This window comes from Helicoverpa zea, chromosome 6 (assembly GCF_022581195.2).
Source record: "Helicoverpa zea isolate HzStark_Cry1AcR chromosome 6, ilHelZeax1.1, whole genome shotgun sequence".
Taxonomy (NCBI): domain Eukaryota; kingdom Metazoa; phylum Arthropoda; class Insecta; order Lepidoptera; family Noctuidae; genus Helicoverpa; species Helicoverpa zea.
The window spans coordinates 567,781-586,290 of record NC_061457.1 but is presented as its reverse complement, the minus strand read 5'-3'; the positions used below and the strand labels follow the sequence as shown (position 1 = coordinate 586,290).

The window sequence follows — 18,510 nt, the reverse complement described above, 5'->3', positions numbered from 1 at the left end:
TCCATAGCTAGCTAGACGGTGGCAGAAAATGGCTCATGAATTTTTTAAAACGTTGAACGCACAACAATTTATTTACTTTTTCTTAAAAAGAACGCAGAAATATTGTCTATGATCTATATAAAATTGCAGCCATAGATTTTGCCAGCTTTTTTGTTATTATCTGTGGGTGGTTCTATGAAAAAGTGATTTTGTTTGGCTGCCCATTTTCATGAGTTTTCAAGTTTTTTCTGGGAAATATAGCTAAAGTAATAATTAATAATGGCTTTATACTGTGCAAGTAAGTGTTAAATCTGATAAACTACCGTAAGATAGACTTGAATAATTAGATCTGTGAAGGCGCGTATTCAATGCCCTACCGGTGGGAGAAACTAATCCGAATAATGTATTTTCTATAATTTAGTCAAGATAAAGTATGTGTAACGAAGCCGATTTCACGTTTTCGTGCAATTTTGAAAGCGACCTGTAAAATACAATATTTGGAATTGTGTAATTTGTTATGTTATAACCTAACTTTGTGATTGTAGTATCTAATGAGGTCCCCGAGCTGCCCGTGGTGTCCCCTATGTCTGGTGCCGTATTTGAGAAGCGCGTTATCGAGAAATATATCATAGAAAATGGAGTGGACCCTATCAATGGCAAGGAATTGAGAGTAGAGGATCTTATTGAGATTAAAAGTGAGTATACATTTTGTTAGTTTTGTTACTTTCTGATACCAAAAATATTTCAATGATAATTGATAGAATGCAATAGGAATATCCATTTCCCGTTGTTTAACTTTGACTTCTATAATCTGAATCAATGGTGGTGAATTCCCAGTAGTAAACTTATAACGATAAAAACTTGAGAATAGCTTGACTTATTTAGCTTATTATTGTTCTAAAATGTTTGTAGAGGTTCAGGGAAGGCTTAAACGATTAGAAGTTCACTAGATCAGCTAGTAGTGTAATAAAAGTCCATCTACTAATTATTATTCCGATAGAAAAGCATACTCCAACCAGCCATGTAAGAAAGAATCTGTTAATTCCTGATGATTTTGTGTAGTGTTGCACATGACCTACAAACCATCAATATTAGTATTAGTTCCGTTTGTTGTATAAACGAGAAAGATTGTAAACTGGCTGAAAACATGGTCATCTTTATTGAGGTCTAAACTGTTTTTGTAGGATCTCGGGTACATAAAACAATGCTAACTACAAACTTGTTGGATGTATTTGTGAATACTGTAGGTTACTTTGAAGCTGTATGATCTAGACACACGGCAGTGTGTCCGCCAAGTTCGAGCAAAAAAGGCGACACACCGGCCGTGGGTTATATTACACGAACCATTTCGGGCCAAATTCGACCCCCCTGTAACTCAAAATCTATATTATTTACGCATATCAAATTTCTAGTATCTGTTGAGACCCCCTCACTTATCTAAAATACAAAATTTCATTAATATACCTATTGTAGGTCTTGAGATATTGACGTCAGAAAATCGCTATTTTTACTATACACTGATTCACTTATTCACTGACTCACTCATCAAAAACCTAGACCACTTCCAATGGTCGTATTGACTTGAAATTTGGCATGGAGGTAGGTCTTTATGTCAAGGTAAAGGGAAAAATCTGAAAATGGCCAAGTGTGAGTCGGTTTCAAAATAATGAAGGTGTTTTATACCCGGTGTAAATTTATACCCCTAAGGAACTAAAACGAACTAAATTTATCTATATTTATATAATATATCTTCGAATGGTACAAAGGTTTGTATTTAGTCAAAGTAAAGTAAAAATCTGAAAACGGCCAAGTGTGAATCACTTTCGAAAATAACGAATGTGTAACTTTGATCCACGAACATAATATATGATAACATGTCTTGTCAGTCAGTTGGTAAATCTAGACATAGTTAATCTAGTTCATTTCTTTGTAAGAAACATAGTGCATATTAAAAAATCTAAAAGATAGTATAAATGAGACATTTCTTTAACTAACTTCATCATAAGAAAAAAATAAAATAAACAACCTTACAAAAATAAATGAAATCCCACCCAAAACAAAAATGTGAAAGACTGCCAAGTTCGATAATATGGGAATGCTTCGCCTATAAAAGAAGTGAGATCTGAATAAGTACCAAGTTCCATACACATACCTCAGTTAAAAATAGTTACTTTTTAATGATGATTACTTGGCAAGTTTTAATAGAAAATTAAATACTTGATTCATTGCGTTTAGTAGGTTTATAACAAGGTGTATGAAAACTTGCCAAGTAACATCATTAAAAAGTAACTATTTTTAACTGAGGTATGTGTATGGAACTTGGTACTTATTCAGATCTCACTTCTTTTATAGGCGAAGCATTCCCATATTATCGAACTTGGCAGTCTTTCACATTTTTGTTTTGGTTTAACATACAACTCTCCGACAGCTCCACCAATAGTGAAACCAAAGCCACCGAGTGCCACATCCATTCCGGCCACACTGAAGAGCATGCAGGATGAGTGGGACGCTCTCATGCTGCATGCTTTTACACAGCGTCAGCAGCTTCAGACTGCTCGACAGGTAAGCAAGCAAAAGATTACTGTTACAGCCTTTTTATCGTCCCACTGCTGGGCACAGGCCTCCTCTCACACGGAGGAGAGCAAAAGATTTGAACATCTATTTTGCCTGTCATTGGATTATAGCTTCTTATAGTTAAAAGTATGGGTATTTTAAAATTTAAAGCTGATGGTATGACTGGAAGAAAAGAAGTTATCACTTCTATCACTAGACATCTCTTTTATAACAAAACCTACTACCTTGTTCAGGAACTAAGTCACGCTCTATACCAACACGACGCAGCGTGCCGAGTGATCGCGCGTCTGACCAAAGAGGTGACAGCCGCCCGAGAGGCGCTTGCCACGCTCAAGCCGCAAGCTGGCATCGTCGCGCCACAGCCCACGCACCAGGTATGTATCAACAGCTTGTCAAATGGGTTTCCCAGAAAGAAATATACTGGTAACAAGTGGGCGTTCTATCGATGTAATTTTTAGGTGTCCTTCAGCCTTTCTTGAATAAATGTAATTTGATTTATGATTGGTAGAACTATAATTGATACGTAATATTTGTGTGTGTTGCAGGCGGAGGGCGGCGCGGCGGGCGGCGGCGCGGCGCCGGTGGGCATGTCGGGCGAGGTGGTGGCGCGGCTGCAGGAGCGCGCCACGGCGCTGACGCAGGAGCGCAAGCGCCGCGGCCGCACCGTGCCCGAGGGGCTGCTGGCGCCCGACCAGATCCGCGCCTTCCTCACGCTCGCCTCGCATCCCGTATGTATACCCACCCCCCTTACTAAACTGGCCCAGACCAAATGCTGGCAATATTAAATTGATTCTTTTAGTGCCTATCTGAAGCTTAAAGAGTACCTACTATCCATTCAAGTTTTGAAATTCTCTCGGAATGCAGGTTAATACAATGGACTAATCAGAACAGCTAGTACTAATCAGAACAAAAAATTACTGTTTTTTGCAACATGAACTCGTATCTGTTCCCCAGGGTCTCCACTCGGCCAGTGTGCCCGGCATCTTGGCCTTGGACATCAACCCTTCGGACCACAGCAAGCTGCTGACGGGCGGCAACGACCGCAACGCGACCGTGTTCAACAAGGACACGGAGCAGGTGGTGGCCATCCTCAAGGGGCACAGCAAGAAGGTCACGCGCGTCATCTACCATCCCGACGAGGATACCGTCATTACTGCCTCGCCGGATCATACTATTCGTGTTTGGAATGTGCCCACGTAAGTAACTTTATTAAATAGTGTAATGCGTCGTACATTTAATGTGCCCAAGCTTAGTGATTTTTTTGTAACATTGAGTAATTTATTTCCATACTTCTATTGTCTCTGCAGGTACAATTCTTTCAAATCCAACTATCTAGTTAAATTACTAAAAGGAAAATAATGCTTGTTGACAGGTCTCAAACGACAGTTATTCTGCGCTCTCACGATGGCCCAGTAACTGGTCTCTCGCTGCACCCCACTGGCGACTACGTACTGTCCACGTCCACTGACCAGCACTGGGCCTTCTCCGACATCCGCACCGGCACCCTGCTCACCAAGGTCAGCGACTTCTCCGGCGTCAGCCTCACCACAGCACAGTTCCATCCTGACGGTCTTATCTTCGGAACCGGCACGGAGAACTCCCAAGTCAAGATTTGGGATCTGAAGGAACAGAGCAACGTAGCCAATTTCCCGGGACATGTCGGTCCAGTCACATCCATCTCCTTCTCTGAGAACGGTTATTACCTAGCCACTGCAGCTGAAGACGCGTGCGTTAAGCTGTGGGATTTGCGAAAGTTGAAGAACTTCAAGACTATTCAGCTTGAGGAGGGGTATGCTATTAAGGAGTTGTGCTTCGACCAGAGCGGTACGTACCTGGCCATCGCGGGTACAGACGTGAGGGTGTACCTGTGCCGGCAGTGGCAGGAGCTGAAGGTGTTCAACGATCACACGGCGTCGGCGACGGGCGTGAGGTTCGGCAAGAACGCGCAGTACATCGCCTCCACCAGTATGGACAGAACGCTCAAACTGTACGGCTTAGAGTAGTACACTATTCCATGTTATTTGTTTTCTATAGATTGAGCTGATTTACTAATGACTCTGTGTGCCCTGTTAAGGTAGCAACTTCGATATGAGCTCTAATGTGATGAAACTATTGCAGGGTTGTTCTTTTTGTATTTTTTTTTGACTGCGACTCAGTTATTGGAGCCACATATGGTATTTTAATGACTTAGTTCTTATTTCTTTACTTAGCGAAAAATCATTTAGCCAACCAATTTGGCTACTTTAGCAGGATCACAGTCAGTTTAGGGGTTATTCCCGTTCGGTAACACCTTTTCGTGAACACTGTTGACCATCGGGAAAAAAAGTTTCGTTCGTTCACAGTGTTGACGAACGCTACTTATTATTTCGGGTAATTCCCGTTGGGTAACACCTTTCGTTCCTGTCGTCAACACTGTTGACGATCGGGAAAAAAAAGTTTCGTTCGGTCACAGTGTCCATGAATGCTGGTTTTTACTTGTTTGGATTTTTGAAATACTTTAATGGATTATGTTAGATCTTTTAAAACACAATTAACTAGAAAATAAAAAAATGGCCTTATCATGTTCATAATAACCATTTTACACTTTAAAAATCCATGACATGTTTATTTTTATTTCTATATTTTAAAAATAAAAACCAGCATTCATGGACACTGTGAACAAACGAAACTTTTTTATCCCGATCGTCAACAGTGTTGACGACAGGAACGAAAGGTGTTACCGAACGGGAATTACCCGAAATAATAAGTAGCGTTCGTCAACACTGTGAACGAACGAAACTTTTTTTTCCCGATCGTCCACAGTGTTCACGAAAGGGTGTTACCGAACGGGAATAACCCCAGTTTAGAATTAATTATTAACATATTGCATTAACCTCTAGTGGTTGTCAATGTAACTATACTTCGGCCGTTCAGAGAATGCGTTCCTGACACCTATCAGTTAGTCACGACTAGTGATGGGCACAACATAACACTGAGTTCGTTACCGTTCCTTCAAAATGAACCGCCGCATTATTTTAAGATTATTTTCGTTTTAAATTGGCGGAATCATTTGTTTTATATTTTAGTTATTTAAGTGGAAACCAAAAAAAGGTAATATTCATATAATAAAATTGTTTTATTTATTCTTTGTTACAAGTACATTGAATTGAATGTGCGAACAGAATATTAATCAGACTCCGATTTGCTTGAGGAGGTGGTGTCTTCATCATCATCTTCGCCTACATGTATAATTATATTATTATCAATAACAGAATCAATCCTGATATCTCGGTCTAACAAAAGCCGGGTAATCAAATAAAAACAGATCGAAAACACTTGAAAAACGTGGTCTATGCGCACGAAACGACAACGGACGACTGTTTTAGCGTCACAAAATGGCGGCCCATAACGCCATTTGGGGTTACCATTTTTAATCTAAGTATAAAAATGCGGTTTGGTCATAGTTTTATTTTTATATTTCATAAAAGTTATAATTAAGTCTTATAGTCCATTATTTTCCAATTCTTAAAAAGAAAATCAAAACGTATTATTTTATATTATAACTGTATAAGAACAGATTACGATACTTGCCTGTTATTTTTAGCACAGCACTACAAAATATAAACCGCTGACATAACCTTGTAATAGCGCAGTATAGATTTAGAAAAATATTGTTTACCAAGTTATTTGACACTCAGTTTGGCACAAAATTATAACATTCATTGATTATTGATATAATAATGTTGTTTTAATGCTCCTCAATTGTTAAAACGGTAAACAACCAGCAAAAATATTTTTATCGTAACTGCAACGCCATTGCAAAGTTACGTCGTCAGTTCAATCGCGACGTGTCAGGAACGCATTCTCTGAATGGCCGAACTATACCACACCCATTACAGATATATTTCTCAAATTACTGACAGATTGTATAGTAAACATTATACACGAATATAACAGTGACACAATACTAGATTACCTATAATAATTTTTCGTGTCGCTAATATAAATTTCAGCATCATGTGTACCTAGTGACAATATTCCATATCGTAGTTTCTTAAAAATTTGCCATGTAATGTCTTCTCAAAACCTGCCAAACAAAGATTGAAACCATTACAAAAACATAACATTCTGGTATTTCAAACGAAATTGATTTTGTGCTTCTGGTAGTTTTGACTATAAAAATATATTTGACTGGAGTCTTTATCGATAAATAACCTAATGAAAAGTACATTCTTCTTGATAAAATTTATATTATGTAGGTTAGGTTTTAGCTCATAACGTCTTATTGTAAGTATATTCGTATAGTGAGTGGTCAATGTTTTGTAAGGACTTCAGAAAAAGCTGACGAATTGTGGAAAGTTGCATTTCTTTAGTAATAAAGGGAATGACTTTACGTTTGTCTTTTATTAACTTCTTTTACACGATCCAACCCTGTTTAACTAAAAAATCTTAATTTGAAAAACTACGCTCTCCTGTAGGATGTGCCGAGAGCAAAGGGAGTAACCTTACTTATACCAGAATGAAACACTTAGCTTAGCATCACGTATCTTTATTTTCAAATTTACAATCAAAACAAACCCTCCCATCACAACGTAATTAGTTTGATATACAATACAATAATTATATATACACTTATCATTACAGGAATATTAACATAAAATCTACCAATTCATATATTATACGTCTTTCCGAGTATTCGCAACGCTATGCAAACAACTATCATACAATATGTAGTCACACCTCCATACTAAAATAAAATATAATTTATACTCTTTCAGACATCCAAAACCTATAAGCTTTGTGTCCATAATAATAATAACTATGAGCTGTGTACAAAATACACAGATTATAAATGTTACTGGTATGTGGCGCAGTGATGGCAAACTTGTGCAAGGTAAGATTTAAATATTACTCAACTACACATCTTGGTGTTCTATAGCAAGCCGCATCTAAGTTTCAATTTATAAATAAGGCTGAATTTACATCCGACGCTTAATCATGCGCCTCATAGTCATATGCTTCGAGTGGTCTACGTAGTTTGTACACAAATACAAGGTTATACAGCAGTGGATGTTGCAGACTAGCCCTACCTACCCTACTAGCGTACCGACTGATAATGAAGGCCCCTGTAACGTTAACACGGGTTTATATACACAAGTAACATGATAATATTAGTTTTAATGCACCAAAAGCATGCTTCGAAGCATCGATGAAACGAAATGAAATTTAATTATTGATATAAGTGCACATTAAGTCGATATAATAACTCGATTAGAATAGCATTTCATTGAGTAACAATACTATATATTAGCTGCTTAGATTATTGCAAATGAATCTGGAAAACATGTTTTGACTAAATACTTTTCTGATTTAACTATCGATATTTCCATGTATAGTGGTCATCATCATTTTGTATGTTATTGTTAACACCAGAACCAGAACGAGTAACTTGCCGTTTCTGAGACTTCTAATAACAAGGCATAAGGTCTATTTTGGCGTAATTTTTGGGAACTGTCACATTATGAATCAACGTTCCAATTCTGGCGTCAGCAATCACTTCGATGGAAAGGATGGATAGTTGATAAAATATCGACATTCGTAAACTCAAGATTCGTTCACATGTTAGTAAGAAGTGCAGTAAACCTATTGATAGCAGACCCACATTACGGCAGTGTCAAACAAGGCTAAATAAATAAATGAGTGCGGTGACGACATGTTCACATTTGAAAACAATAATTTACATTACATTTTTATAACGAGTCGTAAAATTTCCCTTAAAGATGTTCTGAAGACTCTCTTTTCATGATTTCTTTTAAAATAAATCTATTCTATAAAATTATCTAAAGACTCATTTACATGTCATTGTCTTAATTAGATAAGTAGAATGCATATTTTATAGTTACCGAATTAATAATTATGGTGTATAAAAATGACGTAAGAGCGGTTCTAAACTGACGGGGTATTCGCTCATATCATTATCAGCTTTGTAAGCTCGTGCAAGCTCGATTCTTACCTACAACTGACCACTGCCAGTTCGAGCAAATACGTCCGAATAATTAATCTCTTTATAAGAATCTGCTCTAAATGTTCCGACAGAACATGTCAATGAGTGTCTAGATGTAAAAACTAAAGCTATTATTCTAAATATTTTTGCAAATTTTACTTTAGTGTGTCTGTGATAGGGAGAGCAGTTTATTTGCTTCATATTTTGCATATTTTATTATTAAACATTTAATCCGTGTCTTATAATTGCAATTATTTTGCAGAACGGGCTGTTAGTGGAATTACAGCGTTCTGACATATTTAGCTACCTTTACGATATTTAAGTATGTTTTAGATTAATCCGATAGATCATCATAGATGTTTTAACACACTAATTTGGAAAAATCCCACAGTTTCAGTGCAATTCTCTAAGATATCGAAATGGCAAGTCACTAAAGTTAACACAATTTCAATAGCTTTGAGTACTAACGGCCAGTTTCTTCATCAAAAGTTAAAGTTAAAGTAATGTCTAAAGTAAAAGTAACGGTCAAATACGTTTTTCAAGGCTAAAGTGACAGCAAAACTAATAGAAAAATTGAATTTGACCGTTACTTTTACTTTAGACGTTACTTTGACTTTTACTTTGGCTTAACTTTTGATGAAGAAACTGGCTGTTAGTTATACAAATCTTTAACATTACAGACTTGCTAATCCAACATTTTATACAATAACAAAATAAATGTTGACCATTTCATACTTGCAAAAGTTGTAGATAAATATATCAATTTACTACAATATCATTTAAATCTTGCTATACATTGTCGTCCCACAATATGCTACAAATGAACTTCAATCGATTCTATCAATTTCATGTGAGCTGTCGAATTCCGACCTAATTACACTGATGTGACGGACTAAAATGAAATATCAACTGTCTGTTACGACGTGTCACTCCCACTTAGCCCTACTGAACTTGTCACAACGACGACGTAAGTAAGACGATATCTTAGCTGAGACATTCACATGTGAACAACTCAAATACGATTACAATACAAAACATTTTATACAATCGCACCTTTTCGGGGTGGACAACTCCACCGAGAATTTCTTAAAATTACTTGTAAAGGAAATGGGGAGAATTTGGGTAGGATCGAGCAAAGTGTAAACATACCGAAACGCAGAGCGGTGTCGGAGGCAAGTCAGCGGGGAGCATCGCGCGGCCCGGGGCCGGCGGGGCCTGCCCGGCGGTCATGCGAAGATCAGCCACAGCACGAACAGGATGGCCACCCACAGGAATATCTTCGACAGGAACTGCTCCTCCTCATACTGCGCCGTGCCGCGGGGAGCTGCCCAGCGTCATCCGTAAGTAACGTGCCACAGTGGGAAAATATCGATAAATGGGGCTACACTATCATAAGATACAACATTATTTCATAAATAGACTTCGAGGTTACAGATTCGGACTCAAACTCGACGAGGTATCAAAGACACGTAAACCGCAAAACGTACAACTTTTGTGACGTCGTGTTGTGATTCGTTAAGTTCGCAACGTTATTTTGTAGTAGCAGAGCGTTATAAATCTACATATGAACAACAACTTATTTAGGTTTAAATTGGTGCATACATACCGGCACTGGGTCTGGGATCACCGAAGTTGAAGGTGGACGTGAACACGCCGAAGGGGAAGGCGCCGATGCCGAAAGACATGTGGAAGCCCTCGCCGAACCCGAAGCCGGGGAAGCCAGTCGTGTTCTCGGGCTCCGTGCGCTGCCCCGCCGGCCGCGGTGGCACCTGCATACGTCATGCTCATCACTATTGCATACATTCCATTCAAATAACGAGAATGCGTTAATCTTTGTTTTATTTATCACAATAGTGTTAAAATGTAAACATAGGTACTTATACCTCCTAAAAATAAAGTAACTAGTAGTTATATATCGCCACGGATATTGAGCTCTCGGCGGAAGAGTGGGGATCGCTTTGCGCACTGTACACATAAGGCAATAAACCAATAAATCGCTTCTGCGCAGGTGAAGTTCAGGGCTCAATATCCATGCCGATAACTATAGTAATTCTGCCCAACTAACCTTATTCCTAGGATCCTCCTGTTTAGTGTTGCCCCTGCCGTACAGCGGGATCACTTTGTCGCGACTGATGGCCGCCTTGCACACGGGGCACACCTGCCGGCTCGGCCGCGTCTCCAGCCACTGGTGCAAACAGGGCCAACTGCAAACATATACGTAAAATATAATATACTCTTACTTCCTACTTTGAAACCTGAAATTTAAAATATATCTATTTTCCACTGAGTTTGAAGTAGTTGCAACAGAACAAATCAAAATCCCACCAAAAACATTTAATGTAAAAAAAGCCAACCCTCTACGCAATTCCTCCACCGTAAAACGTTTTGAGATCGCATAGAAGCCAAGTGGCCTAGTGGGTAAAGGACCAATCTCTCAAGTATGAGGGCGCGGGTTCGATCCCAGGTCAGGCAAGTACCAATGCAACTTTTCTAAGTCTGTATGTACTTTCTAAGTATATCTTAGACACCATTGGCTGTGTTTCGGATGGCACGTTAAACTGTAGGTCCCGGCTGTCATTGAACATCCTTGGCAGTCGTTACGGGTAGTCAGAAGCCAGTAAGTCTGACACCAGACTAACCAAGGGGTATCGGGTTGCCCGGGTAACTGGGTTGAGGAGGTCAGATAGGCAGTCGCTTCTTGTAAAGCACTGGTACTCAGCTGAATCCGGTTAGACTGGAAGCCGACCCCAACATGATTGGGAAAAAGGCTCGGAGGATGATGATAGAAGCCAAGTCCTGTTCAACTTTATTTGTAATAATAAATCAATATTTTGTGACTATATCAATAGTTTCGTTCACTTTACAATAATATTGACTTGGCCATGAGCACAATAAACTACAAATATAATACAGCATATCTTGGAGAGGTGAAAGTCAAACATGAAGTTTAATATCACAGAATTAAATACTTTTAGTTTATTCAATTGTTACTAAATGACCGACAGTCAGTATCATCCAACATCAATGAACTGCACATGTACTATGGCGTATGTTTAGTCCACGGTGATCTCAAATTCCAATCAGTCCATAATCAGTCCAATCGTAAAATCATGTCCATATAGAATTTATCAATTCAATGGTATTTACACATTATTTCAAGGAGCGACTTTTAACTTGTGCTCATGGCCAAGACAATATTATTGTAATGTGAACAAAACTATTGATATAGTAAAAAAAAAATGATTTATTATTACAAATAAAGTTGAACAGGACTTGGCTTCTATGCGATCTCAAAACTTTTTACGGTGGAGGAATTGCGTAGAGGGTTGGCTTTTTTTTACATTAAATGTTTTTGGTGGGATCAAATTTATTTTTTGTAGGTCTCTTTCTTCTCTAAGTATATAACAAACTAAATATGTACACCTAAAGTAGCACGTAAACAACATTTTTTTTTAATAAACTAAAAAATTTCGAAATTGTCGAATTTTTGAATCGAATATCTTTAAGAATAAAAGAGGTTTATTTCAGAGGTAGATGGCGCTATCACATGAAATTATTTGATTTTTTTAAGTACTACTTATGCTAAGCTATGTAACGAAATCATAGCGCGATTTAGAAAAGGACAACGCCATCTGTCGAGCGAGCATGCAGTATTTATCGCACTGCATTAATATGAAAGATTTAATCATTATTCATTTCATTTTAACCTAGCTTTTTTATTCATAATATGTATGTATATTTAATACATAATAACAATGTACCACACTACGTAACAATAAAACAAATACATTTTGTACATAAATAAATAACAAAGTTATCAATGCAGTCAAAATTCATACACAATGTTCTTGAAAAACCGCAAATATAAATTTGTTTCCTATTTTTTTATTAAGTTTTAAGGTTTTTATAATTTTCCCTTTATATGTAGCTAATAACCTATCTTGGTGCCAAATTTGAAGGTTCTAAGTTTGCTAGAAGTACCTTAGACTTTTGATGATCGGTCAGTGAGTCAGTCAGTGACAAAATGGTGTAACTTTGATCGCTCATAACTCGTAAACAACAACAAACAATATTCAAATGTCTTGTAATTTTGAGACTGAGCTTGTTCTAATACTTACTCTTGGTCATCGAAAACCTAAACTCCTAGCTTTGTTCACATGGAAGATGCAGGGGGATGAAATAGCCCCGAAACGCTTCGAGAAAAGATGGTACGGCCGTGCCCGCTTTGCTCGAGTCTTGGCTGGGGCACTGCCATGCCCTCAAATTTGTCTGATCAGCGTTCTATTGTACCAGGCATTCAATTCATAGAGTTTGTTCACTATTATTTTAGAATCTGTTATCTGTTACAGCTATTATCGTCCCACTGCTGGGCACAGGCCTCCTCTCACACGGAGAAGGATTGAGCATTAATCACCACGCTAGCTCAATGCGGGTTGATGATTTCAGACTAAATAGTCCAGGTTTCCTGAAGATGTTTTCCTTCACCTTTTTATTAGCCATTGGTGTCTAAATTATTCTTAGAAAGTACATACAAACTTAGAAAAGTTGCATTGGTACTTGCCTGACCTGGAATCGAACCCACACCCTCATACTCGAGAGGTTGGTTCTTTACCCACTAGGCCACTGCAACTTTTTATTTTAGAATATTTTATTTTAAATTCAGCCTTGTGAAAAATAGTATATTAAAACAATGTAACAACTTTCCAAATAAATTGTTCAGTACAAATGTCAACAACCCCACTATATTGGTTATGACTTGATTGTAATGTAGATTTGTTTATTTTTAGAGTTTTCATTAATGTTAACAAGGTAACTGTGGAGTATCTTTATACTTTATCTATACATATAATAAATCTGTAAAAAAACTGTGTCTGTACATTGAATATATTAAAAAAATAATAATTGGGTGGGGTTTAGAAACAGTAATGGAGCACAAATCCAAAAAAAAAATTCTGTCTGTTTGTCTGTATGTCTGTATGTCTGTATGTCTGTATGTCTGTTTGTTTGTACACGCTAATCTTCGGAACTACTGGACGGATTTCAATGATTTTTTCTTTGTTGTATCAGTATTAAGCCTGGTCAACATATAGGCTATAATTTATCTTCGAAACTTGAAGACCTGATGCAGAACACCAACAGACCAACAAAACTATAAGAGATACAAATATGGTGCCATGGCAAAAATTGTTTCATATGATGAGCATTTTCAGCTGAGATAATAAATTTTAAGATCTGGAACACCTGATGTGGAATCCCAAGAGCCCAGCTTCTCTGTACCATACAAGCTGTTGATTTGCATCCGTGCCATAGTCAAGGACGTAAATATGCTAATGATTCTCGACCCAAATCAACGAAAAAATGGGTAGGTAATTTTTTCATGTTTTTTTCTTATTTACGTATATCCGTCAGTGTAACCCAGCCGTACTTTAATTCGGCGCGTGTGTTACTAGCCTTACTACCGCGCTGCGCACTCACACAAACGCAAACGATACATGCACAAAGCATACGCAACGATCGTTCAATAAAAATCGTAGATCATCCAGCCTACCCAAATTCACCCAATCACAGTGCGAGTACTCCCACACACTCGCCTCGCCGCTCCCCGCGTGCCCTTGAAGCCGGAACAAACAAGCGCCGACGGCAAGCAGTGTGTTTGATGTCGCCGCCGCTGCTGCGTACGTGCGCTTTGAATTCCGCGACGTGTAGGTACAAAGTGCGAGATGACGGAAAACTACACGAACACGAGTTGGTGGCGATGGTCCGCCTGTATGCGATCAGTGACAACAGTGTACTAACAGCCATCCATCCTCCGAGCCTTTTCCCAATCATGTTGGGGTCGGCTTCCAGTCTAACCGGATTCAGCTGAGTACCAGTGCTTTACAAGAAGCGACTGCCTATCTGACCTCCTCAACCCAGTTACCCGGGCAACCCGATACCCCTTGGTTAGACTGGTGTCAGACTTACTGGCTTCTGACTACCCGTTACGACTGCCAAGGATGTGCAATGACAGCCGTACATACCTACCTATGTTCCGGGAAATGTTTACCGACCGGGAACCCTCATCACGGAGGGTCATGCTGGTCATGTGACAGACTTATGTGCTAGGACCGTTAACTTAGTGCTTTCGACACATTAAAAACGAATGTGATAGTGTTATGTTAGCTGAAGGACAACCAGCTACTTCGTCGTGCTCGATTGTGCCAAGAGTGTGAAGGTGACAGCTTTGAACAGTACCTCCGGGTAACTAAACTAGGTAATTTATTTATTTGTACATTTTGTAAATACGTAGTCAGCTTAATCAATTTTATTAGTGTAAATAAGTTGATTTCTTAACCACGCCAATAATACCTACGAGCCGAAAGAATCACCTCGTGCCTACACTTAACTAACACATCTTTCACCAATTTAATCGAAAAGTAAAAACAAAATTACTACGAAATCTTTACGCTGAATGTTAAAGCAAACCGAAAATGTTATCAATCAGCTGTTAACAGGTCAGTGAACTTTCCTTTAGCGCACTAGTATTACGTCATTAATAAGATTTCCGTGTTCCAAGGTCCTAAGACCGTTAAGAAGGAAGCAAAATTTCTAATTATTAACCAATTTAATTCAAAAATAAAAACTAAATCACTGCGAAAACTTTATGCTGAAAGATAAAGCAAAACGAACATTTTATCAATCAGCTGTTAACATGTTAGTGAACTTTCTTTCGCGCACTAGTATTGCTTATTACTGTAGTTAATAAGATATCTGTGTTAAATTTATGCTCAAAAATTAGTAAGTAAAGTAAAACGAAGTTAATGACAATAATGAAGGTGATTTTCGAAACTTTAGGTAAAATGATTGCTATCGCGTATCACTCGGTCTCGCTCGCTCGCGCGCTCGCGCTGTCATGTCGTAGATAAGACACTCACACATCGACACTCACGCACACACGTAGACATTAGTTTTCTCTGTCTACGCACACATAGCTGCCATCACGCACACACTGTGGCCGCGGGGCAATTCTGTTATGATTTGTGTTTAACCGTGGGCTAAATTCTGAAATACCATGAAATTACAACATCAAAAAAAGCAGCGCATATTAGCTTTTTCCCACCTACCGTAATTCAAATCGATTATTTACGTATTTAATTTTAACCTCCTTGACTATGGCACGGATGCAGATCAACAGCTTGTATACAGGTATGACGTTTTAGCAAAAGTTGTTCAATTTGATAAGCACTTTCTATTGACTTATACAAATTGAAGATCTAAAACACCTGATGTGGAACTCCAGGGGCCCAGCTAGACTATAGCATATAGAGGTGTGACGTTTTAGCAAAAGTTGTTCAATCTGATAAGCACTCTCTGTTGACTTATAAAAATTGAAGATGTAGAACACCTGATGCGGAACGCCAGGAGCCCAGCTAGACTATAGCATATAAAGATATGACGTTTTAGCAAAAGTGGTTCAACCTGATAAGCACTCTCTATTGACGTATATACATCGAAGATCTGGAACACCTGATGTGGAACTTCAAGAGCAATACTACACTTGAAATGTATAGAAATGAATGTTATGAAATAGGTAGTATGTTGAATCAAAAAAAGTAATTAGTCCGTCTTTTACATAATCCTAAAATAATGGTGAGGATACCTCGGCGGATTTTAAACGCAGATTACGCGCTCCCTGTGGGTCACTTACCACGAGGCACCTATCCTCCGAGCAGGGCTACTAACCCTGCTCTAGCGACTCCACTCTGGACGGCCAAGCCAAACCAGAGGCGTGAGACCTACCCCCGTCATGGTTCACTCCGACCGGCCGGAGATGGGGGACAGTATACCCTGGAGAACTCAGTATATATAGCCCACCGGGGTCGCTACTCCCCGTCATCAGCCTCAGATGTCCTGCGGTGCTTATATCTCATTATTATTGTCGTTATTATCTCAAGAGCCTTTGTCCCAATTATGTTAGAGTCGACTTCCAGTCACGATGTAACTGAGTACCAGTGTTTTACAAGGATCAACTGCATATCTGAGCTCCACAACCCAGTTACCCGCTCAACCCAATACCCCTTGGTAAAACTGGTCAGACTTACTGGCATCTGACTACCCATAACGACTGCCAAGAATGTTCAATGACAGCCGGAACCTACAGTTTAACATCCCCTCCAAATAACGATCATTGGTATCCAAAATATACGTAGAAAGTACATACGAACTTAGAAAAGTTGCATTGGCAGGTACTTGCCAGACCAGGAATCAAAGACATACGCTCATACTTGAGAGATTGGTTCTCTACCCACTAAACCACCACGACTTCCACTAAGTCATCACGACTTTGTCATCTCAGTAACATTTAATGTTTTTTTTAACGTATTAATACGTGTAATATTTTTGCCACACACAACTTAAATGCGGACTAATTAGAATCACTACTTTTATCCCTATGGTCACGTCTTTTGCGGTTCAGTTCTCAGCGTTTTGTTTAGTCTGCTGTGCTTTTGCCGTTGAAGTACAAAAATTAAATATATGGAACGTTTCTAATGGCTATGCGTATTCCGTTGTTTTCAAGTCAACGGGCCCTTAAAATACAATATCAGACGGTTCAGATCTTTGATTTTGCTCACCCCGTAGTCGCTGGCATAAGGGACTTTATCCGCGTACGAAGTCGCGGGCAGAAGCTAGTAGTAAATATTTTCATTCTTACCTTAAGTATGTCAACCTCTATCAGGATAATTTCCTCTATTTGTACCATGACAACACACAGACAAACATAATTGGTATCTTTACAACCTTATCTTGGCCTCATAATTTTGGTTTTTATTTCCCTTTTTGTCAGTAAAAATAAACTTAAAAGAGATCGAATAAAATAAGTACCTAGAGTGAAGGAAGGTCATCTTCACCTTACAAAATAATTGGCTAATGAATATTTAAGTTTTTCATATAAACGTTGTGACTGTAAAAGACTGTGAATGCTTTGCATAAATATCTTACTTTACTGGCTGAATATTTTGTAGGATCTATAGACATTCACAGTTCAGAAATCATCTTAGATAAAAATTAATAATAAACAGACAATATATATATTTGTTTTAGTAGGTACAACTTTGTTTGTTATGTAAAACATGTAATTGTTCATATGAAGAGTTTCACTAAAAAGGAACCATGAACACCATGAAATATAACTACTCTGACACAAAAAAAATAATGAACACATATAACATACAAATTGTGAAATTGTGTGGTAGAATTTTTTGTCTATATTGTGTGCTACTTCCAGATATTAGCACATTCATACTTACTAAGCATTTTACTATTTAAGGTTTTTGTATCGTTTAAGTATAGGTCGTACCAGAACAGGTGTCCGCACATGCTGACGACGGCGTCCCGAGCCGTGTCCAGGCAGATGTTGCATTCCAACATACGCTCATCATGTTTGTCTTCCTCCCCGTCAGCATTGCCTCCCGGCGCTGACGCGCTCGCCCGCGCTTCGCTCGTCTCCGGCATCGCCCTGTCCAACAAAACACTGCACAACAGACTGATCACGTCAATTACACATAAATATTCAACATAAATCCTTATCACTACCAATGACGTTCCCAGTGTGACACGACAAAACTTCACTCGAGCTTATAGAAAACGGTATTGAAGAACTTTTACTATCAGTTCTAACAAGAAAATCACCTGATACTGTTAAATTTGAAATAATACCCAGCTTTTTCACACAGAAAATTATAAAAATAAATAAATCACATCCCCAATCCCGTGGTTTGTTGATGATCTGTCATTTTTTTGTCATAGACTATAGAGAAACTGTCACTGCATCTATTTTGACTGTTTTTAGGTGACTACGTGGCTTATTAAAACTTTAGTTTGTTGTGTTTTTCATTGAATAGACTGAATATTAAAGAAATTCCTGTTATTTTGTCAGGGATATCTTCCAAACACATAAGTCTTAAATGAATTATAATAAAGTGCAAGAAATATTA

The 18,510-nt window shown here is 38.4% G+C and overlaps 2 protein-coding genes across 4 annotated transcripts; one reads left to right on the top strand and one right to left on the bottom strand.

Moving 5' to 3' along the window:
• Window positions 1-123: 123 nt before the first annotated feature.
• On the top strand, window positions 124-4,745 carry LOC124630956 (pre-mRNA-processing factor 19). Its single transcript, XM_047165009.1, has 7 exons — window positions 124-277; window positions 525-674; window positions 2,408-2,541; window positions 2,787-2,927; window positions 3,099-3,281; window positions 3,508-3,749; window positions 3,926-4,745. Exons 1-7 carry the CDS (start codon window positions 259-261, stop codon window positions 4,554-4,556), a joined length of 1,500 nt encoding a protein of 499 aa, XP_047020965.1. The 5' UTR covers window positions 124-258; the 3' UTR covers window positions 4,557-4,745.
• Window positions 4,746-7,065: 2,320 nt separating this feature from the next.
• LOC124631526 (E3 ubiquitin-protein ligase RNF185-like) lies at window positions 7,066-18,345 on the bottom strand. 3 transcript variants are annotated; one of them, XM_047165969.1, is made up of 5 exons: window positions 18,206-18,345; window positions 17,874-18,032; window positions 10,602-10,740; window positions 10,143-10,305; window positions 7,066-9,860 (listed from the first exon to the last, which is right to left on the bottom strand). In XM_047165969.1, the coding sequence occupies exons 2-5, from the start codon at window positions 18,026-18,028 to the stop codon at window positions 9,763-9,765; spliced, it is 555 nt and encodes a 184-aa protein (XP_047021925.1). In that variant the 5' UTR covers window positions 18,029-18,032; window positions 18,206-18,345; the 3' UTR covers window positions 7,066-9,762. The 3 variants fall into 3 exon arrangements, with proteins under 3 accessions (XP_047021925.1, XP_047021924.1, XP_047021926.1); XM_047165968.1 differs by having other exon boundaries at window positions 18,110-18,327; XM_047165970.1 differs by having other exon boundaries at window positions 17,874-18,044; window positions 18,206-18,327.
• Between the last annotated feature and the right edge of the window lie 165 nt (window positions 18,346-18,510).